This window comes from Equus asinus, chromosome 17 (assembly GCF_041296235.1).
Source record: "Equus asinus isolate D_3611 breed Donkey chromosome 17, EquAss-T2T_v2, whole genome shotgun sequence".
Classification (NCBI taxonomy): Eukaryota; Metazoa; Chordata; class Mammalia; order Perissodactyla; family Equidae; genus Equus; species Equus asinus.
This window is the reverse complement of record NC_091806.1, coordinates 17,515,264-17,539,080: the sequence shown is the minus strand read 5'-3', so window position 1 is coordinate 17,539,080 and position 23,817 is coordinate 17,515,264. Positions and strand designations below refer to the sequence as shown.

The following is a 23,817-nucleotide window of genomic DNA, read 5'->3' as shown; positions in this document are numbered from 1 at the left end:
TCAGGGCTAATCTTCCTCAAAAAAAAAAAGAAAAGAAAAGGAAAAAAGGCCAACTCATCATGTACCTTTCCTATATTCCTCCAATATTAACACTTCATTTGTTTTCTTACCTTCCAAATATTTCATTTCATATTTTTATTGTCTACATTTTTAATCATTTAAATGCAACATGGGTCTCTGTGAGTTTAGTGAAGTAGGAAGGAAGCTGGAGTTGAGATTATACACCAGGGTCCAGATTCAGATCCAGATGAGTGATTTTCAGGAAGACACTTAAACTTGCTTGACCTCAGTGCTCAGTGCTTTCAGATGATAAGCTGCCAGCCTCAGAGAGTTTTCTTGGACTTAAACATAATAACAAAACCACAAGGACCTGTCCCATAAAATGTATTCTTAATGATTCTTAATTCTATAAGGAATTCTTTGAGGTTAAGGATCATTTTGAAATATTCTAATATCCCAGTTGACAATATCTACTCATCTTTTCCTTAAATAAATGAATAAGTAATAGCTAAAAGAATGGAGGAATATTATGCCTATGATGAAAAAATGGCTTTGTATCGGTTTTCAAATGTTTTAAATGGAGTGAGATTTCCCATTTCACCGTGAGTCTATGCATTTTAAGATGACGGTGGGAGAAACATCTTTACTTTTTGGTCCTCCAATTAGAACAGGGTTTCTCAATCTTAGCACTGTTGACTTTCTGAGACAGACAATTCTGTGATGTAGGTGTCTATCGTGTGCATTATAACATGTTTAGCAGCATCTCTAACCTCTACCCATCAGCTGTCATGTCCCACTCCCACAGTTTTGACAGGAAAAATGTCTCCAGGCATTGTCAAATCTCCCATAGGGAGCAAAATCACCTGAGCTGGGAGTCACTAAACTAGAAAGCACTCTGCTAGAGGTCTACTTTCTTCAGATGAACTTTCAATATTAAACCTTCCTGTGTTCAAGAAGTCTTTTCAGCTACAGGTGTGCCTTCATTTTAGTCAGTTACTAATTTGATCTCTCCAGTATCTACAATGTCCTTTTCAGAGACCCTGGATGTTAGAGCTTCAGGTACACAGAGTTACTCTCACTTTAGCATGGATAACTATCAGTCTCCAGAACCTACTAAGATACAGACACTTTTCATATCTAAAGACTGGTTGTTCTGTTAGCAGGAAGGATGTCTGCTTTACATTCAGCTTCACAGAAACTTGAAATATCAAATTTCTCTTTTCCTTCCAATGTTACTGCCTAGGCAACACCCTTAGTTGTCTTGGAACTATAAACTATAGGGGTAGATATGTTTTTCTCATTCTCTAACTACTAGCATCTCAATTTTCTGGTGGGGATCCAGCTTTTCCTATTCTTAGTGGTCTCTGTCTTGGCATCTAATGGGAATTGGGGAAGTGTTCATGGCTAGTCATCAAGAGATCCAGTGATTGGTTTCTGGGTGGACACTAGTAAGCAAATGACTTAACTATGAGATTTTGCTAAAATTATCAGAGAAGAAACATTTCTTTCTGCTGAGATTAATCCTCTGAGCAGATATATGCTCAAAACTGCTCATATCACCCTTTGCCAGGATCTATCTACCTACCTATCTATACACACACACACACACACACATATATATATATATATTTAAAGTATTATCTTTCTTCATTAGGCAACATATTCTCTATAAATCTCATTTCCAGGTCTCCAATCATGCCATGAACTTTCCAAGCTCCATGTAATTGCTTATGCTGTTTCCTCTACCATCTCTCATTCATTATTCTATACTTGACAAAATTATTAATGTAGAGTCCAAGTTATCGCACTTTTCTCTGTTTCTTACCTAGAATAGTACCAGGCACAACATATTTACAGAACAAATGTATTTAGTGCATGAAAACTCTGATCTATTCTGGCCTTGAATGGCCAGAATTTCATTTGAAAATAAGTGCACATATAGCACTTATCAGAGTCATTAACTTCATTCATAATTGACATTCCACCTACAAGTGGACTTTCAAGATCTTCTAATTCTCAATAGCTAGATAGATATATTTTTGCCTCTTTCTAGTTTATTCCACCATGCTATCCCATAGAACAATTTGATAGTTGTTAGATAAATTGCTTTGATCTGACTGAATCAAATTATATAGCAAAGATCATCATCCAGTCTTATATATAATAATCTACCATTTTGAGAGCCAAATATATTTTTCTATGAGACATTCTTAGAATCTAGAAAAACACATTTCATCATTTCATTTTTGTTTAATCAACTCCTCAGTAGAACTGTTTAATTGCTCACGTATCTTTTCCCACTGGGATTTGGAAGTCAGGGTGAGTGTGTTCCTGGGATCTGATGTGAGATCAGAAGCTAATCTCAAAAACCTCAAAGCAAAATATAAAACATCTCGCATTATCTTTAGGAGCTACAGTCTTCCTAAGGGAGGCACAAATTTCTTCTATGAAGACAGAAAGCCTGTCTAAATGGATTATGGAAAATTTTGCAATGGGGCAGTTTTTTTAAATGTTTAACTGCCAAAATTGATTTTTCCAATGAAAAGTGAACTTGCATTAACAACAGTGTAGTAATAAGGTGAATGAAAGAAGGATAGTGATCTGGTAAGTGTTCTTAACATTATCCGAGGATATTAGAGCCAGATAGGATTTTAAGTTCTCATCTTCTTATAGTCACTAATTTTACACACGGGGAATCGATGTTTTGAGAATAAATCCACCTAGAATAACAATTTTTAAGTACTTAAGGTAATTGCAGCAAAAACAACAGCAATAACAAAAAAACACATTTAACTCATGATATCCTTAAGACAATCCTCAGCATTATTGGACTCTGATTCAGAATATAAATATAAACACAATTCTCATGATCTATCATTTCTTTTTAAAAGTTGAGTAGGCTTAGATATAAATTTAAGCTGACCCAATCTGTATATTATATTGTTTATTCTCACCTATGGTAATGCATTGGTATCAACAGTTGTCAATACACAAGTAAAATGCTTTGGATGAGGTTAAATTGTTGGCCTTAAGGGATAGAAAGAAAGTTTACAAAAGTGATGAATAGGGCTCAATATAGGGAACTGACTGCAGGAATATGCAAGTTTGCTGAACACTTTCTTCAGAAATCTCCCTTTTCATTCTCACCTGCCAGTTGCATAGAAGAACAGATGATTTGTCTCACCTTGAACTCCTCTTAAATTTTGTTTCTTGTATTTTTTTCCCTTTCATTATTCCTTTTGGCTTTTATATTTCATCTTTGAATCATGCAAGTTTCTTTCAGGCTTGAAATATATAACATTCTTGAAAGATTATTACAAGTGTTGTATATCTGCTCCATTTCCAAGATTGAATCAATGGTTCTTGGTTGGTTTTTAGTTAAGGGGGATTTCCTATTTGGACAAGCAATGTAGTTGGTATAAATGTATACCAAGTTAGGGATTATAGAAAAGGTTTTTTCCTTTTTTTTTTGGAGGAAGATTAGCCCTGAGCTAACATCTGCTGCCAATCCTCCACTTTTTGCTGAGGAAGACTGGTCCTGGGCTAACATCCGTGTCCATCTTCCACTAAGTTATATGTGAGATGCCCACCACAGCATGGCCTGCCAAGTGGTGCCACGTCTGCACCCAGGATCCAAACCAGAGAAACCCCGGCCACCGAAGTGGAATGTGCAAATTTAACTGCTGCGCCTCCGGCCCAGCCCCCATAGAATAGGTTGTAGGAAGTGATATTAATTAAATTTTGTTTTAGGCATGCTGAAATGCACATGTGGCTAATTGATAGACAACTTTGCATTGGACAGATGGCTTCAGAAAAAGTATAAGAAAGTTAACACTATATAGATGGTATTGTTTTTAAAAATGCATAGAATTATGTAGGAAGAGTGTACATGGTAAGGAGAGAAGTAGGTCAAGAACGAAGCCTAAGGAAAGTGCCATTGTATGTGAAGGAAGCTGACTAGGGGCATATTGAGATTAGGAGTGAAGTCAGGAGATGTGTCTAGAAGCCAAGAGAGGAGGAGATTTTAAGAAAAAAAGGAGAGGTCAAAGCTATCATCTGGAATAGAGAAATAAAGTTTATTACATGTTGAAAAATCTTTGGATGTTCAGCTAAGATATGATTCAGAATGTGGAACAAAAAGTGTTAAGCCCTTTGTTCCTTTGTTGATACAAAAGCCTATCTCTGCTGGCCAAAGTGAAAAAGAGGAAAGCACTGTAGATGCCTGTAAGAAAACATGGCAATGAAATGAAGGAAAACAAATGGAAGTAGATACAGGGTAATATTTTTAAAGAGGAAATTGACTTGAACTTTGTTATGTACTGAAAGTTTATGAGAGGAAGATTAGTAGTAATAGCATAAGTACCTTAATTGATACACATGGTGTTGGGTGCACTGTCGACAGGATTAACCTCAGAGAGGACGAGCACATTTTTCCCATGAAAGGAAGAGAGGGAGAGAGAGAGTCACTGATGAATCCAAATGCTTATATGATGACTTAATGACATAGTTTAGGATATACTTATTTGCTATTTTATATTTTTCTTCACAAAATAGAAATCATTTTCTGGCAGGAAGAAGCAGCTCATAGGATGAAACCTAAACAGAAATACGGTTTGCAACAGCAATTAAATAAGGGAAATATCTAGTTGTGTGTAATATGAGATATATATATATATATATATATATGTACATATGTATATAATTTTAAATTCTAACTTTTATAGACCTATAAAGTGAACATGTGTCAACGATTTTATTAAATCCATTAATTTATTAAGCTGTTATAATTGCTATACAAGAGAATTCAAAGATGTATAGGTCAGAAATTCACAAATAAATATACAAATAGATACAAAACTAGCTTTTTCCACAGGGTAATCAATTGTTTCTATGCAGGACAAAATGTGCATGTTGATAGACAAGTAGGACTTGCATTTCTATCAGTTACCTACATGGTATAGATTTGTAAAAAAGGGCAAGGGCAATAAAAAGCAGAGATAACTCAGAGAAGTAGGTAGGTAAGCCTTTTCAACGTCTTTTAAATTTTTCACTACAGAGGGCATGGAAACACTCCTGGATATCATTATCATATTGCCTGGATTGAATTTAATAAATTTGTAAACATGAGAATTTCTCTAGTTGTATTCCATAGCTTGGATTCTAGATAAAATAAAATAGATTTCTGGATTGACTCAGAATTGCCAATCTAAGAACAGTGAAGGAACAAGATGGTGGTGATATTGAAACTGTAAAAGGAAATTCATCAACAGTTTTAATTTTATGAGAAAGGTACTATCATTCTCATATTATAGGTGATGAAACTGAAACTCAGTGATTAATAAGCCTGCCCAAGGTTTCAGAATTACTTAGTAGCACAGCTAGGATTCAGTCACTTATGTAACTAAATCAGAATCTTTCTTCTTTCTATTTCATTATTGGATTTCAAACACCTCCAAGGAGTTCTTGTTCCTCAGAGGCGAAACCACGTCACAAGGTGAGAAATTCAGGACTTCTGCTCCTCTGTCTATACAAGGCTTCACCTGGAAGAGTAATGCTTTTATCTGTTGTAGAAATAAATACAACAGAAATGGGAACAGAGGCTACTTGTTAAGAGTTTGCTATTTAGCCCTGTGGATAACCACAATCACTTGACGTTGACGGAAGACGAGAGAGTTGAAGAAAGTGAAGCCCAGGCTTAAAGCTCAGCAACTGATTTGATGGTGGTGCCATTTAATGTGGAAAACAATTTAAGAAATAGAAGTGGTGAGTTATCAATTCAATAAAAAAGTGAAAACTTATGCCTTATACTACACTAACTGTATATATGCCTAGGTACTATCAGGATGCCCAAGTGGATTTAGAAGTACTGTTTTATTTATTTTAGCATTTTAAAATTTTTTTTCTGTTAATGTTGAGGTTATCATTAACATTGCCAATATTACTCTGTCATAACTTCAGAAATCCAGGAGCACTGAAGAGAATGGAGGTGAAGAATGGCACTGTGAAGGCTGAGTTCTTTCTCTTGGGATTTAGTGACTGTCAAGAACTTCAGTATTCTTTTTGCTGTTTTCTTTTCATCTATTCTGTTACCCTGATATGGAACCTTGGGATGATTTTGTTAATCACAATCAGTTTCCACTTGCACATCCCTATGTACTTTTTCCTCTGCATATTTTCCTTTCTAGAAACATCCTCCTCTTCTGTTATTGCCCCCAAATTACTTGTGGACTTGGTTTCCAGTAAGAAGACCATTTCTTACAATTGCTGTGCTACACACATATTTTTTCTGCTCTTTGATTGGCACAGAATCTTTCCTCTTGGCTGTCATGGCTTAAGACCAGTACATAGCAATCTGCAAACCACTGCTTTATACTGTTATTATGTCCAAGAAGATTTGCTGTCAGCTTGCAATTGGAGCATTTTTGGGGGACACCATGAGCTCAATTATTCACACTACTAATACCTTCCATCTGTCTTTCTGCTCCAACCATTTCTTTTGTGATGTCTCCCCACTCTTCTCTCTGCCCTGCACTGCCACTTGCAAGCATGACATTGTTCTGGTGATATTTGCTAGTTTGGTGGAGACTATCTGCCTTCTAGCACATCTTCTTTCTTACGTCTGTATCATAACAGCTATTTTAAAAAGAGTTCCTGTTCAGGGAGAAGAAAAGGTTTCTCTACTTGTGCTTCCCACCTCACTGTGGTCACCAATTACTGTGGTACCCTGATATTCATTTATCTGTGCCCCAGGACTCATCATTCTCTGAATGTGGAAAAAGTGACCTCTGTGTTCTACACACTGATTGAACCTATGTTGAACCCCCTAATTAACAGTCTAAGGAACGAAGATGTCAAAAATGCCTTTAGGAAAGTGATTAGCCAAAAATTGCTTTCTTAAGAAAAGATGAAACTGAGTTTGACAATATTTCAACTTGTCTGTTATTTGACTTTTGATTCTAACTGATGGAAAAGTCAGTTTAATATGGATGTTCCCCGATTCTGCAGGGAATGAAGCCTCAACTTCAGAATAGGGTCAGCACCAGGTCCTCTTACATCACTTGTATTATGTTTAATTCTCTATCCTTTTAAAGTTGAAATTTTTATCACACTCCTTCATTGTTGCTGGAATTGTAAATTAGTATTGTCTGTAGAGGATAATTTGCTAACATTTTATATGGAGGATAATGCACGTAAGTTATGAAAATTAAATATACATGCACCATTTAAACCAGTAATTCCACTTCTAGGTATTGAACATATAAAAGTTCACCACTTTCAAAAGTATCCATTGCATCATGGTTTGCAGTAGAAAATGACTGAAAACAAACTAAATGTCTATTAACAGGGGACAGGATAAAAAGTAAAGTTAATTTTTTAAATATTTATTCCAGGGGTACATTTACCCTGCACATAGTGTTCTAAATTTCATATTCTTACTCCTTTTTTCTCTCCATTCTAAATTTTTAAAATTTTTTTGGTGAGGAAGATTGCCCCTGAGTTTATATCTGTTGCCAATCTTCCTCTTCATGCTTGAGGAAGATTGACCCTGAACTAACATCTGTGCCAATCTTCCTCCATTTTGCACGTGGGATGCCGTCACAGCATGGCTTGATGAGTGGTGTGTAGGTCTGCGCCCGGGGTCTGAACACATGAACCTGCTCCACCAAAGCAGAGTATGTGAACTTAACCACTATGCTACCAGGCTGGACTCCCCATTCTAAATTTTTAAGACAATTACTCCCAATAGGGGATAAGCCATTGACATATCACAACCCTCTTTTTGTGAAAGAAAATAAATGCAATTCACTGCGACTCCTTTTCAATTAATTATTTCCATGTGAATACATGCACCTTGTAAGCTTAGCAGTTCAAATTGTACTCACTCTCAAAATCCTTCCTCAAATATTACTTCCCATATGATTTTCCTGACTACTCTTCAATTACAGATAACAAATCAAGTTCTAAACCTCACTAGGTCCTACATGTTTCTTCTAAAATTCTCAGCATTCTCTGCATAATCATGTAGTTATTTTTGACTACTTTATCCCTCTACTAGATTTATTCATTAATTATGATTCTTTATTTGATGATCACAGTATCTCTCCCAGTATAGATACTGAGTAAATTCTATGAAATAAACAAGAGTAAGTTTACTATGTTATTTATAATTTAGATTACATGCCTATAAAAGGCAGAAATTAAATATTTCTCTTGCGGTTTTTTTGGTTCATTCTCCAGAGCAGTACTCATATGTGTGACAATTACAAAGTATTGTCAAGTATAGTGGGATTTTTAAAAACAATTTGCAAATATCAGATAAGCAAAAATGTGGCTGGTAAAACATTTTCTCAAGAATATATTCAGTCTGAAGTCTCTTGATGGGTAGGCAAGTAGCCAAAATGTCTGAGGGAGACTATGATCTGAGCGCTGGAGATCTGAACTGAAACTAACAAATGATGGAACGATAGTCTGGTCAGCTTCTGGGGCATGACACATACAAAGAGTATTGATGGAAAGTCTAAAGTAAGTCCTAACATAAATGTGAGATTGAATAGAGGGAGAGAGAATCAACTAGAGAGTAAAGCCTTCTGACAATCATAATATACCTTGGATTCTAAAACTAGACCACGTTTCCATTCACCACAATGGAACTAACTTTACAAGGAGAGGTTTGTCCATACAGATCAGTGGTAAAGTCTGGCTCTGGCCAATATGGGCTTTCAATGGGGAAGAATGGAATGGTAGCTTAAGAAGGATGAGAACCAAGTGCTTCTACCTAAACACGGAGCCGGAAATATTCTCTGAAGTGCATGGGCTCATCACAATAGATAGACGTCAGATCCTTTGCAGCTAAGTGTGCCATTTCAGCTCTGGCCTTGGGATAGGGACACAGAATGACATAAAATGAAGTACTATGTGATTGATTATATAAGCTTATTTTTTGGCATTATGGGAGGTGGGACTTAGACCACCCGAGTGTTTTTAAGAATTTGACCTGAACATGGGAATGATGTGGCCAGCTTGGGTAGCTATAAAGAAATCTCTACTAAACCCTAGCCAAGAGTGAAAGCAGTCAGGAAAAATAATTCCTAAGATCACTGAGCAGACAGCAACAAACATGACCTGAGGCTAGGATGTGCAACTGGAATCTGACAGACTGGGTGAACAGGCTCTAAAGTGGATAAAGTTGGATCCTGGAAGTTCCCTGTCATGGCATGGTGCCCTGAGTGATACCATCTTTTCCTTCAGCACTGGAGGTTTTGTCTCTGATAGGGAGTGAGTTGACTAAGGTCACAGAGCTAGCAAGTAAACAATACTATACCTATTTAAACTCAGGATAGTCTCACTTCGAAGTCTAGTTCTTATCTTAAACTCTGTCCCATCTTTATCATTTTCTTAAAATGAATATAAAATGAAAACCAAAGAAAACCTGGTTTCCTGACTATCTGTAAAGACTATTAAGTCAAACTCTTTAAAAGAAAAGGTAAAGGAAAAAAAAAGGAAATGTCTATTTTCCTTACACATTTTTGTGAAAGTTGGCCAGTAAAGCTAATTTTGCATAACGATAATAGGTTTAGTTTTTATAGATATGATTATATTTAATACAATTTTAATAAAGTACATTGAGTTGGGGAGAAGTTTGGGGAGTGAATGATAGGTCTTACTATGTGATATCTTCTATAAAAAAACAAATAAATTGACATTGTGAAAGAAAATCTTTATGAGACAATGAAATATTTTTTCTAACACTGTTCAATTCATAATGCAAGAAAAGTAACCTGTTGAAAATTGCATGTTTTTAATATGTTATTTCATTCCTGTAATGTTTTGACTGCATAGCACTCTGCCCATTTTATACATTAAACGGATATATAAAATTAAGGAAGAGGACCTAAATGAAAAACCTTATATAACCCATTACTCTCTTCACCCAGGAACCAAAAAATGTGTCTCCATGTGCCTTTTAGGACAGCAACCTAAAATACAATGAACACCCTTGAGAATCTGAAATTGTGTTATGTTTTTCACAGATTAATTACTAATTGATTACAGTCTGAACAACATATGCAATTAACTTAATTAGGCTTTTGAAATAGATTACAGGATTACCTAACATCTAACCACTCAGGATGACCATTAAAATTTTGTTTAGCATATGGTTCCAGTTTATTTCACAGATACATGGAGAGTCAATACAAATCATTACAAATGGAACTCTAATAAAATACTGCTTTTCATGGTTTTCCCCCAAGAACATATATTGATGTCAGTAATTCATTTACATCATAACTCTTCGGTTACAACTTAAACTGTACCAATAGGTCATTTCAGTTTTTTGTTTTTTTAACTAGCATCATGCTTTGAACACATCAGGCAGATAGAGTCCTGTTTTCAGTGGCTTTTGGAGAAGTTCCAAGTCCTTTACCCCTAACTTTCATTCATGTAGTTTCTGTGCCTTCGTCAATATCAACATATCTTTTTTCCAGGGTGAGGGAAAGAAGGGCAATCCGGAGGCTGAAGTGAAAACTGTAGGGTGCAATATAAATCTAGAACTGCTGATCGTGGGGATGTCCTTTGATATAACTGAGGCAGAATGTTGACGAATAGTCTGAGAATATTTTTACATCAAATAATCCCTGTCCCAGACTCTCATTTCAGCCTAGGCCAAAAGACAACAAGTGTAGATGAATTTCATCTAAAATGAATATACTTGAATAAATTAAATAAAGGAGTTCCTTTGGGGTAAATTCACAGATGTGCTTTTTTGCATTAGTTTTTCAGGATACACTCATTTGTTGATCCAATAAATATTTTTGAATGGCATTCTGGAGCTGAGCGCTATAAATAGCAATGCAAAATAAATGGTACACAAGACAGACAAGGGCTGTGTCTTTATGGAACATTTAATCTATGGAAGGAGATTTCTTAACTCCTAATTATTCATGTACTAATTATCGACTTCTAAGTATTATGATAGAACCTTTTTAGCTTGATACTAGTACATAGGAAATATATAAACAAAACTAAATTATCCCACTATTGTTTCCTTCTGGCTAAGCAAGTTTATTAAACTCTTTGTTTAAAAAAAGCTATTGGAGCCTTAAGGAGGATGAGTTAAATTGCCATGAGGGTTGTGGTTCTATGCCCATTCTGTCTCACTGGGGCATATCCATGAACGTAGAAGGGAAATATAAAAGGACCCTCTTTGCAAAACAGCAAAGTTAACTTACTAGTGCTCTTCCTTAGATCTGAGAGAAGATTAAGTTAAATAACCACTGCTCCCTACACTCAAATTTAGGCACAATGATAACTAAAAATAATATCAAGGGTGTACTGATGAGACTACAGGAATGTATGTTGAAGTGACTGAACTTTAGCTCTCATAATCTTTAAATAAATACTTTTGGATGAAGACATGGTTTCACCCAGAACATCAATTGCTTTTGTCAGGGCACCTTTCACATCTGGGTTTAACATAGGGATGACCACTGTGTAGAAAACAGAGGCCATTTTGTCCATGTCCATGGAGTAGCTTGAACTGGGTCAGAAATACATGAACAGGAATGTGCCATGAAATACAGCCACAGCAGTTAAGTGAGAGGCACATGTAGAGAAGGCTTTTTATCTCTCTTCAGCTGAGTTCATTCTAAGGATGGTAGTTATGATGTAGCTGTAGGACAGGAGGACAGGGACAATGCTGGACCCCCATAGCACAGCCAATGAAAGTGAACACCATTATCTCATTGATGGATGTGTCTGAAGTGGACAGGGCTAATAACAGTGAGATGTCACAGAAAAAGTGATTGATGATATTGGAATGGCAAAATGACAATTGAAATTTGCAACAGGTATGAACCGCTGAATCTATCAAGCCAACAATGTAGGCAATAGCCACTAGTTGGATACAGACTCTCTTGGACATGGCAGTTGTATAAAGAAGTGGATTGTAAATGGCTACATAATGGACATACGCCGTGAGAGCCAACACGAGACATTCCACATCTGCAAAGGCCCGAAAATAATAAATCTGAATGGCACATAAACTATATGGAATTGTCTTTTGCTCGGATAAGAAATCAGCCAGCATCTTGAGAGAGACAGTGGAGGAGTAGCAGATATCAAAGAAAGACGGATTGCTCAGGAAATAATGCATGGGTGTGTGGAGTTTAGAGTCCATCTTGATTAGCAGGATCATGCCTAGATTGGCAATCACAGTTATGCCATAGACCAGCAGAAAGAGCACAAGGAGCCCCTGCTGAACATCCTGTCTGTCAGAAAGTCCTAAGAATATGAAGTCAGTAAACATAGTGCAGTTCTCAACAGCCATCACTCAGGTCTGGAAATCCCTGTTTGTAGGAGAAAATGGAATTGGAGGGTAACATCATCTAACTAGCTTAACAGTTAAACTGCTGCTGTTTTCTGTTTTTCAGTAACTAGAAAAAGATAAACAATGCTAAGTCTGCTTTAGGTAAACTGACTCTCCTGGAAATATATCCAATTTAATATAAATCAATAAAATGATAATGATAATAATGTTCCCTCCATCTATATATCATTGCAGAGAGTTTGTAGGAGCATTTCATCAAAATTTAATCATGTTATTTCCATACCAATATAAGTAGCATTTATTATCATTTGTGCTACTTATATCTAATATCTTATATCTAATATTAAGATTTGATGTCCTCAGAGTCTAGGCAATACTTCTTGCTATTAGTCGGTCCAGATATCCCCCATCTTCTGACAAGTTTGTTTGTTTTTTCAGTGTGGCAAGAATGTTGTTATTTTCTGTAATAGACAAACACGTTTAAGTGAGAGGTGCAGGTAATGAACATATTCCTTTGCTATTCTCTCATAATCCGATATTGTAGCGTAGGCAGAGCTATGGCACGTTCCTGGATACTGATATGTCTCCACTTCTCTATGAACCACTCAGGTCCTATCCAGTCTCAATAAACAAGGGATAGAGATAGTCTGTGATCAAGGACTCAGTGGATCTATTCACCAAAAAGTCCTCATGTGTGCATAGCCCCATGATATCAGAGAGAGTCATGTCAGAACTGTGCCCTCATCCCAATACCAAGAAATTAAAATTTTGTTTTATTGTTTTATTTAATCCTGTTTCTCTTGAGTATCTCTGAAATCTGCCTTCCTTTGGTTTAAAAGAGATAGTGGTCCTTGGGAGGCCAATTGAATTCTATGTTCCACTGGTGTTTTTTACCCAAACTGATTGTCTTATATATAATGTCACATATGACCCCCTCTGTTCTGTAAGGATAGAAGTAGAGTGGAGTTGAGGGTAGATGAAGAACAGAAAAAGAAAATATGAATAATGATCTAGTGATCAATGTGCAGGTCTCCAAACATTTGGCCTAAACTCACTTAAATACCTGTGCCCAGAGAAACAGCATTAAAAACAAAAAACCGCTTTCCTTTAAAACTAAAAATATTTTTAAAAACACATAAAAAGTGCAAGATTTAAAATAATAAAAAATATCCAACTAGCTGCAGGAACCATCCTTGTATTTCATTATCTTCCCTCGTCTCTATGTATGTATGTTTAAAATAAATAGATCAATGCAAGTAATTAAAACAAATGTAGAATATTGCATGCTCTCTTTTCCTTTTATAACATGTTTACAGTAAAAACCAATGATAAAAGAACTAAAGAAGTATAAAATATAAATCAGAGAAACAACAAAAAATATTAGTACCTGGTCCAGAACTACTCTTTTGTTGAATGCCATTCTGTCTATGGGAGGGTTCAGCATTGGCTCCTGCCTGACCTGGGTTATATAACATCTTTATCTGGTCCCGGATGTTGAACACTTTGTCTGTCAGGAATAAGTGACAGATATAATAATATGGCTTATCATCTGATCTATCATACAGTTAGGGTATCATGAAACACATACAGAATATTTAAAAATTTTTTTCTTCTGTCCTTCTCTACCTTAAAGCCCAATATTGTGCTTATTTGCCAATAGTAAACTTACTCCAGTCAATGCTGCAATTTATTGCTAGTTCACCAACTCCTTTCTAAGCATTTTCTTTTAATTCTGTAAGTTACAAAACAAATACACACCCCTCATGTTCATACACTTACAGACACATGCACAAACACCTTCCTTTAAACGCAAAATAAAGATTTTTGTAAATAAAACTTAGGCGGTAAATAATTTTTTTAAAAAATAAAGACTTTTGTAAAAACAACAAATATCTAACCATATTCACACTTCCTGGGGATAACTCAATTTTTTCCCATATTATTTGATTTTTAATTTTTAAATAAAAATGATTCCAGCAGAAACATATATTCTCTACTAATGGCCATTTGATGTATATGCAATTCTTCATATCATAAAAATTCTGATATATGTATAATTCTACCTAAATAATTTATCATAGCCAGGTGTTTCTTTAAAATGAATTCCAACAAACAGCCTTTCAGAGTAAAGAGATTTGACTTTAAATAAAGGCACTTTTGACCTTTTTACCATTCTCAGTTGTTTTATATTATTTAACTATCACTACATATTATCATATGTTTTATAAATTGTCACATGTGTTCTGAGTTGTCTCTAACAATCTCATACTACGAAACCAAAGTTGGAATGCAGTGGCAATAAGTAAACTTCTACAGTCCCATAAAGTTTCCTTGAACCCATAGCAATTACGCACAATAGGTTTCTGAATAAAGTGCAATGAAACAATTTGTGTTAAAAGACAACTCTGTTAAATACTCTCATGCAGTGTTCAAGTGTGTTGATGTTAAAGTGACATTTGAAAATTAACAACATTAATGACTCATTTGAAAATTAACAACATTAATGATTCATGAGCTCCTAGATTTCTCAAGAGCACTCAATTGCCACTTCTAAACCAAGCATCTCAAGTGATTGATAGTAAGAGTTGTCACATTGGGAGTTAACCTATTTTAGTTTTTTCAGCTGGACATTTGAAAATAATGTTGGTATGAGAAAGTGAAGAGGGCAGCCACATTGCACAGTTCCAGAAACCACATAGAAAATACAGAAATTGGTGCCCTTTTATGTCATGCAACCTGACAGCTTTGGGGATAATCTCTGTATTGTGCATTTTTTGAGTAATATTTTATCCCGCTTGTGAATCGTTGCTCTACTGTTACCAGCATAGGTTGGATGTGTTCTTTAAGTGCCCACAGTTGATATTCCAGGAAAATGTATAATAATCATGTACATTAAGCCGTACAACTTGAGTCTCAATGCAGTTAATTTATTACTACAAAATCCATAAATACAAAATTTGTATAAAAAACAACAAAAGAAAGATGTGCAAGGCATGTAAGACAGTGTGTATTTAAACATTTCAGTTGCTTCCTTTTTCTTCCCAAACCTCTGGTGGAGTAACTAGAAACAGATTTTGCAGTTATTTTTGTCTCCAAATAGTGAGTTTGCCTAATTTGTTGTTATGGAGTTTCCTCACACTCTCTATAAAGCTGGATTACTCTTCAGGCAAAATCCAATGAAATTCATGTATTTTTAACTTTTGGAAAAGTGATTTTAGGGATAATTGTTAATGTCTTTTCATAATGTGTTGCTGCTATTTGTGTGATTATGCCAATACTAATATACTAAAATAACAAATGTAATCCTGTGGGAGATATTGTTGATGCAAATCTCAAAACACCTAAGTAATTGCCAGTAAATTTCCATCAGGGAAAATAAGAAAATGATATATTTGTCGTACATAAGAGCTTTACTGCCATTCTCTGCTTCTCTGGTGCACACTTGGAGAAGGAGGCAGAGTCATCTTTGATCACCTTCTTCTGATCCCTTTCTACACTCATTTTCCCTCAGCTCTTCCCTCTCTCCAGGGATGCCAAATTTCCTCAAGCTACAGTCTGTGTAGGCAGGATCCAGACTTTATTTTTGTAAACATGGCTTCCCCTCCAGACCATGTGGTCTAACTCCCACTCCCCATGAAATCTGGAGCATGAGTAGCAATATACTGATGAAAATTGGATAATCTAAATTACTTCCCAAAGGGCTTCTTTGTTAATAGAGAATAGCCGGTGTCACTGGTGCCTCTAAACATAACAGCACATAGGCAACTATCTACGTATAAACTCTTTCATTTGGAAAACAGTTGTACAGCCCTGAGTTATGGGCTATTATGAATAACTTCATGGCATGATAATGGTACCAAAGAAAACCAGGTTCACAAAAATCTGCTTATTCTTGGAAACAATATTAAAAGTGTATAAGACATCTTTGCTTTGGGGAAAAAAAGGCAGCAAGGTTTAATAACAAAAGAGATAAATATTCTATGAAACATTCTATGAAAATTTCACCATGTATTTCACAAAAATATACTGAACTTTAATGTGAGGCATTACTAGAGATAAAAATTTATAATAATAAAGATCTGAAGTTTATTATATACTAATAGTGTATACATTTTGCTTTTGGAAAAACTTTTTGATATATAATGCACATATAGAGAAAACTTAAGTAAGTATGCAGCTAGATAAATTTTCAAAAAAAAAAATATACTCCTGTAATCAGGACCCAGACCAAGAAACAGAACATTAGCAGAATCATCAAAGCCTTCTGCATGATCCTTCTTGTCAGTAATCTCTTACCCTCAAGAAACAATTACTTTCTTGACTTTTATCATGATATGTTAGTTTCTACTTTTTTAAGCACACATAAGTGGATGCCTACAGTATGCACTGTTTCATTCCACAACATATTTGTGCAATCCATCCAGGTTGGATGGATGCAATTGCAGCACATTCAATCTTACTGCTGTTTAGAATTGTTTTGTACAGATATATTGTTATTTATTTATATACTTTCATGCTGATAGGCAGTTGTTTTTCCTTTTTCTATTACCAATAATATTATGTAAGCATTCTTGTGCATGTCTTTTGTTAGAAATAGACACTCATTTATCTTGCATATAAAATCAGGAGCTGAAATTATTTGTGAGTGTCAGTGTATGCAAAATTTAGATTTAGTAAATTTTTTCATACAGTTTTCCATGAAGTATGCCAATCCACACTTCCATTATGAAATTTTCATTGGTGAGTCTTCTGGATTTTAAATATCCTTGCCAATACTAATGTTGTCTTTCATTTTAATTTTAGCCATTTTATAGCGTATTATATTTCCTGATGACTAATAAAGCTGGAAATCCACTTTTATGAGCTGTCTCTTAATGTCAAAAAACAGAATAAAAAGGCAGTTAAATGGGTTCAGCTTGATGGTTTTGAGGGTCCTGCAACTCATGCTATCAATCTTTCATCATTGACAACTCCATTTTGGATCAAATGGCATAGAGATGCAATGTCTTCCATTGATATGAATATATTCTCGCCCATATGCTATTTTTTAATCACTCCAAATAGAAATGACTCTATACATTGATACATTTATACTAATATAGGTAATGTGATAGCCATATTTTTAATAAAGAATATTCATTTTAACCCTCTCTTTGACAAGGTGGAAACTGAGGCCCAAAGAGGAAAAGAGATTTGTTGAAGGTCACAGTTATAGTGAGTTGAGAGTAGTGATTCAGGTCCCCTCTATTGCCATCACCTGTCGACAGCATGTTTCTACAGAAGATTTCAAGCTAGGTTAAATTTACTGCCACATAAGAAAGAGCCACACACATTCATATAGTGGGAATTATTACTGAATTATTTTAAAAGTTTTGCCAAGCAGTTTTCATCAGTATGGAGCTGGTTGTTTGTATCATTATACATAGACACTAATTGTCATCACTGGTTGTGTTTATGTTTAGGGATACCAAGGCCTGAGCAGAAATAAGGAACTATGGTAAAAAATTGATCTGTGACACTGACCCATTACACAAATTACTGAAGGAAACAAGGCACTGGGAGCCAGAGATGGGAAATGGAACCTACAAATGGTGGGATGATAGTTTGGTCAGAGGCTGGGGCCTGACCCGTGAGGAATATATGGCTGTAAAGTCTGGAGAAAGTGTCATATCTGAAGATGAGGTTGAGTCATGAGACAGAGGATAAACTAGCAAGGAAGACCTTCCAACAGCAAAACTATATGCTGGGTTATAAATTGAAATAACAGCTCCATTTACTGCAGTGAAAACTATCTTTAAAAGTAAGAGTTTTTGTCCATACAGATCAGTGGTGAGGTAGGGCTCTGGCCAATGTAGGCTTTCAATAGGGAAGAATGGAATGGCAGCCTGAGGGTAATAAGACCAAATGTTTCTTCCCAAATACTGAGCAAGTAATGTTCTCCAACGTGCACGGGTTCATCACAACACATAGACATTGGTTCCTCTGCAGCTAAGTGTGCCATTTCAGCCATGGCCTTGGGATAGGGCCACACAGAATAAAATAAAATGAAATACTCTGGGATTCATTGTCTAAATTCATTGTTTGTCAATGTGTGTTCTGGGACTTGGATCAGTAGAGCAGTTTCGGGCATCTGGCTTGGACATAAGAATGGTATGGCCGGCATGGGTGGCTGTGAAGAAACCTCTAGCCACCTCTAACCAAGAGTGAAGACAGTTTCAGGAAAAATAAGTCCTGAGGTGGCTAGACAGAGAGCTCCTAACATGACCTGAGGCTAGGATCTGCAACTGGAATCTGACAGACTGGGTGAGCAGACTCTAAAGTCAATAAAGATTGATCCTGGAGACTCCTTTTCATGACATGATGCCATGAACAATACTGTCATTTTTCAGCACCAGGGGTTTTGCCCCTGATGGGGAATAGGGTTTGTACGATCTTAAAGCTTTCCTTATCAACTTCATATATATATATATATTTTTTTCATAATGCATATTTAAAATGTATATATATCCTTATGTTGCATATATTAAATCCATGTTAAAGAAATGAGGAAACGGGTGTAGTAAGATTAAGTAATCTAAGGTCACCTAGCTAACAAGTAAATGGTAGTGCACATTTCCCCTGCTATCCAAAAGTTCACTTTAGGCCAATTTGCTTTTATGAAAGACCTACGTTAGTACCTGCTTTCACAAACTGGAAGGAAATTTAAGAGGCTTTTTCCTTTAATGAAAAAAGGCATAAGGCCAAAATCGCATTCAGCACTTGTTTTGCCAGCAGCCCTTATGGAGGCAACAGACACCCTGAGCAGCAAGAGTGGTGCCGCTAAGCTCCTTCTCCAGGGACTGCACTCAGCATGTCAGCATCAAGTGCCATAGCTTTGAATCGTGTCTGTGAGCATCTGGGCTTTATCTCTACTTATCTTGGGTTATTTTTGGAGTGGTGGAATGCTCAAAAATTTTTCCAATATATACTAATGATAATTTCTTCTTCTATTTATGCCACTTCACCTTACAAAAATTTCATAGGGGCATTCTACTTCAGATCACAGGGAGAAGGATACAGATTGGAACTCAAGTCTATCTGACTTCAAAGTCCAGTTCTTATTTTAAAATGTCTCCCTTCTTGATCATTTTCTTAAACAAAAACAAAATAGAAGCAAAAACAAAAATATCCTGCTGTTCTGACCTTCTTAAAGGCTATTAAATCCGTGTTTTTAAAGGAAAAGGTATAGAAAGAACAGTAAGAGATATCTTTTATCCTTAAACATACATATGAAAGATGGCCAGTGAATCCAATTTTACATAACATGAATAGGTTTAATTTTATAGGTATGAATATATTTAGCATACTTTAATAAAGTTGATTAAGTGTGGAAGGGGTTTGAACAATGATGTAGAGGTCCTAATGTATGAAATATCTTATGAACAACAAATCAATTATTTGAGATTATAAAATAAGTTATCTAAGAGTAATAAATATTTTCATCTGTCTTAAAATTCTGTTCAATTATTAATTGAAGATATTTAACTTGCTGAAAACTGCATTTTTGTTTTTACTGGGTTGAAAGAATTTTCAGTTTCTTTTACACAAATAATAAAGAGTAGTTAAATAGAACAATAATCATTTGTAAAATAGACTAGTATAGATAAAAATATCCTCAAATGTTGGTATATTAATGTGATATTAAGGTAAAATAAATAGTATGCAAAAACTAAACAGTGTACTTTCTGTATTTGAGTCTTTAATACTGCAGTGAGAGTGAGTTTATATTGGAGAAAACATAGGCAATCAGTGGAGATTGTTCTCAAGGTTATGTAGAGACTTTGAACCCCACAAAGATACATTCTCATACGTAGATAAGTTGAAAGACTTCAAGTGATATGCCCCTTTTTATTGACTATGTCCCAATGTGTCTTTTTACATTGATAAGCTTCACCTGTGACTCACATAAGGAAGTGATGAAAGGTTAATTGTGTAGATTGGAGCTGGGCTTCATTGATTTCTCTGACACCACTGATTTCTTGTTTTCCCCAACTTCCCCTTCTCTCCATAGCCCCTCCGGAAAGGTCTCTATCAGCTGTTAAATATTAACCCACAAAAACCCTGAAAGCTGGGAGAGTGTGTGTTTACTCATGCTAATTAAAATATGATATTGATCATTCATCTGCAATCCAACTAATTAAATAGATATGATTTCTGTCCATGGTTTTGGAGAGATATCATGCAATAATATTTCCTCTGAAATGAGACAATTCCACTTTGAAATTAAAACATCTAATTGTGGTGAAAGTCTTCGGTAGTGTTGAGAAGCTGGAGCCAGAAATCACTTCACATTGGCTTATTATGAGCTGTGACAACTCCAAATGGGCAGAAACAAAGATGAGAGTAGAAGCACACACACCCTGCCCTAGGTAGTTTTTAATGTGTTTCATTCTTATGATATTTGATGTGCATAACACAGCACATTTTATACACGAGAGCAATATATAAAATTACATAAGAGGATCTAAATGAAAAACCTATATGACACATTACTCTCTCCTTCCAGAACCAAAAAGAGTGTCTCCATGTTCTTTTCTTGACAACAACCTAAAATAAAATGAATAACTTGACAACCTGAAATAATGTTATGTGTTTCATATTTGGATTACTTGTTAATTGATTACAGTGAGAAAAATATAAGAAATTAAGTTATTAGAACAAATATTAATATAATCTAACATCCAGATACTCAGCAAAGACCACTATTAAAGTTGTTTTAGAATAGGATTACAGTTAATTTCACAGATACACAGAGAGCCAACATAAATAATTGCATAATGGAATACTAATATAAGTACTACTTTGATCTTTTGTTTTTATTAAACACATATATTAGTTAATAACTGTTCCTCTCAACTTAAATTGTATCAATTGACCATTACAGTTTTTTAAAAAAATTTTAACCAGTACAATGCTATGGACATTCCAAGGGAGATACAGTCCTCTTCTCCAGTGCCGTTTGAGAAAGAAGGTCCAGATACCTACCCCTAACTTCCATTCATGAAGTTTCTGTACAGTTGTCAATTGCACCATGTCTGTTCTCTAGAGTGAGGGCAAGAAGGAAATCCACAGCCTGAATGTGAAGACTGTGAGATGTAATATAAATCTAGAATGGCTGATCCTGGGCATCTCTGCTGCTATAAGTAGGGCGGAATGATGAAGAATATAGAATCCAAGAAGTTCCCTACATTAAATGATCCCTGTTCCTGATACTTATTCAGTCTGACCAAAGGACAGAAAGCACAGATGGATATCATCAATCATGAACATACTGGAATAAAACAAAATAAAAAGAGGCTTTCTTCTTTTGGTAAATTTACAAAGACCTTTTTGCATCAGTTTTTAAAGGATGCTCATTCATTTAGTCAATATTTTGAATGGCATCCTGGAGTCAAGCATTGTAACTAACGAAGTAAAAATATGGGTGAACAAGACAGACAAGTGCCTTGCAATGATGGAACTTTGAGTTAGGGCAGGAGTTCTTCATTTACTCATATGTATTAATTTACTACTTGTATACTTCTTAGTGTTATGATGGAACATTCATAGGGTGATATTAGTACTTAGGAAGGATACAAACAAACCTAAGTTAATCCGCTAATCCTCCCTTCTGTCTGAGCAAGTTTGTTAAACTCATTGTTAAAAAAAATAATACTTGGGAGGGCCCGCCCAGTGGCACAGCAGTTAGGTTTGCACATTCTGCTTCAGCGGCCCGGGGTTTGCCGGTTTGGATCTTGTGTGCAGACCTATGCACGGCTTGTCAAGCCATGCTGTGGCAGGCATCTCACATATAAAATAAGGGAAGATGGGCACGGATGTTAGCTTGGGGCTAATCTTCCTAAAAAAAAAATAATAATAATTGGAGCTTTAAGAGGGTAAGTTGATTTGCCGTGGATGGAGGGGTTGCTCTACCAATGATATCTCACAGGGGAACAACCATAAACAGAGATGGGAAATATAAAAATATCCTCTTTGCAAGTTAACTTATTACTAGTCTTTCTTAGCTTGCAGAGAAGATTAAGATCAGAAATGACTGCTCCCTAAACTCAATTTAAGCACAAAGATAATTAATGTAAAATATCTAAAAGATACGTTGGTGACACTATAGGAATCTATGCCAAAGTAACTGAATTTTAGCTCTCAGAATCTTTGAAGAAATATTTTTTGGTGAAAACACAGTGTCACCCAGAAGATAATTTAGTGCTAATTGCTTTTTTCAGGGCACTTTTTACATCATTATTCCTTAAGCTGTAGATCAGTGGGTTTAACATAGGGATGACAACTGTGTAGAAAACAGAGGCCATTTTGTCTGTGTCCATGGAGTAACTCGAGCTGGGTCGCAAATACGTGAACAGGAGTGTAAGATGAAATATAGCCACAGTGGTTAAGTGGGAGGTGCAAGTAGAGAAAGCTTTGCGTCTTCCCTCAGCTGAGTTCATTCTAAGGATGGTAGTTATGATGTAGCTGTAGGACAGCAGGACAGTGATGATGCTGCATCCCAGAACACAGCTACCAAAAGTGAACAACACAATCTCATTGATGGTTGTGTCTGAGGTGGACAGGGCTAGTAAGGGTGGGATGTCACAGAAAAAGTGATTGATGATATTGGAATTGCAGAATGACAATTGAAATGTGCAACAGGTATGGATTACTGAATCGACCAAACCTTCAATGTACACAATGGCCACTAGCTGGGTACAGACTCTCCTGGACATGGCACTTGTATAAAGAAGTGGATTGCAAATGGCTACATAACGGTCATATGCCATGACAGCCAACATGAAACATTCTGCATTGGCAAAGGCCCCAAAAAAATACAACTGAATGGCACACAAATTATATGGAATTGTCTTTTGCTCAGATAAGAAATCAGCCAGCATCTTGGGAGTGATAGTAGAGGAGTAGCCAACATCACAGAATGACAGATTGCTCAGGAAATAATACATAGGCATGTGGAGTCTGGAGTCCGTCTTGATCAGCAGGATCATGCCTAGATTGGCAACCACAGTTATGCCATAGACCAGCAGAAAGAGCACAAAGAGCCCCTGCTGCACATCCTGTCTGTCAGAAAGACCTAGGAATATGAAGTCAGTAAACATAGTGCAGTTCTCAACAGCCATCACTCAGGTCTGGAAATTCCTGGTTAAGAAGGAAATGTAAGTGGATGGTAATATCACCTCAGTTTCCTAAGAGTTAAACTGCCGGTCCTTTCCATTTTTTAGGAATTAGAAAAAGAGATAGACAATGCTAAGTCTGTTTCTGATCTCCTGGAAATATACAATTGCATATAAATTGATAAAATTATAATGATAATAACACCACTTATATTTGTATAGCACTGTAAAGAGTTTGTAGACACTTTCATCCAAATTAAACATTATTTCTACACCAACCTATCTAGTATTTATGATAAATTTTACTAGTTCTATTGTATAGATTAAGAACTTGAA

General features: G+C 35.7%; 1 protein-coding gene and 1 pseudogene across 1 annotated transcript; both read right to left on the bottom strand.

Annotated features, from left to right (window-relative positions):
- The window catches only part of LOC139040515 (olfactory receptor 8U9-like), a 35,745-nt pseudogene extending 23,417 nt beyond the window's left edge, over nucleotides 1-12,328 (bottom strand).
- A 10,220-nt stretch (nucleotides 12,329-22,548) lies between these two features.
- Nucleotides 22,549-23,487, bottom strand: LOC139040514 (olfactory receptor 5AR1-like). Its single transcript, XM_070487281.1, has one exon. It carries the CDS (start codon nucleotides 23,485-23,487, stop codon nucleotides 22,549-22,551), a length of 939 nt encoding a protein of 312 aa, XP_070343382.1.
- Nucleotides 23,488-23,817: the final 330 nt, after the last annotated feature.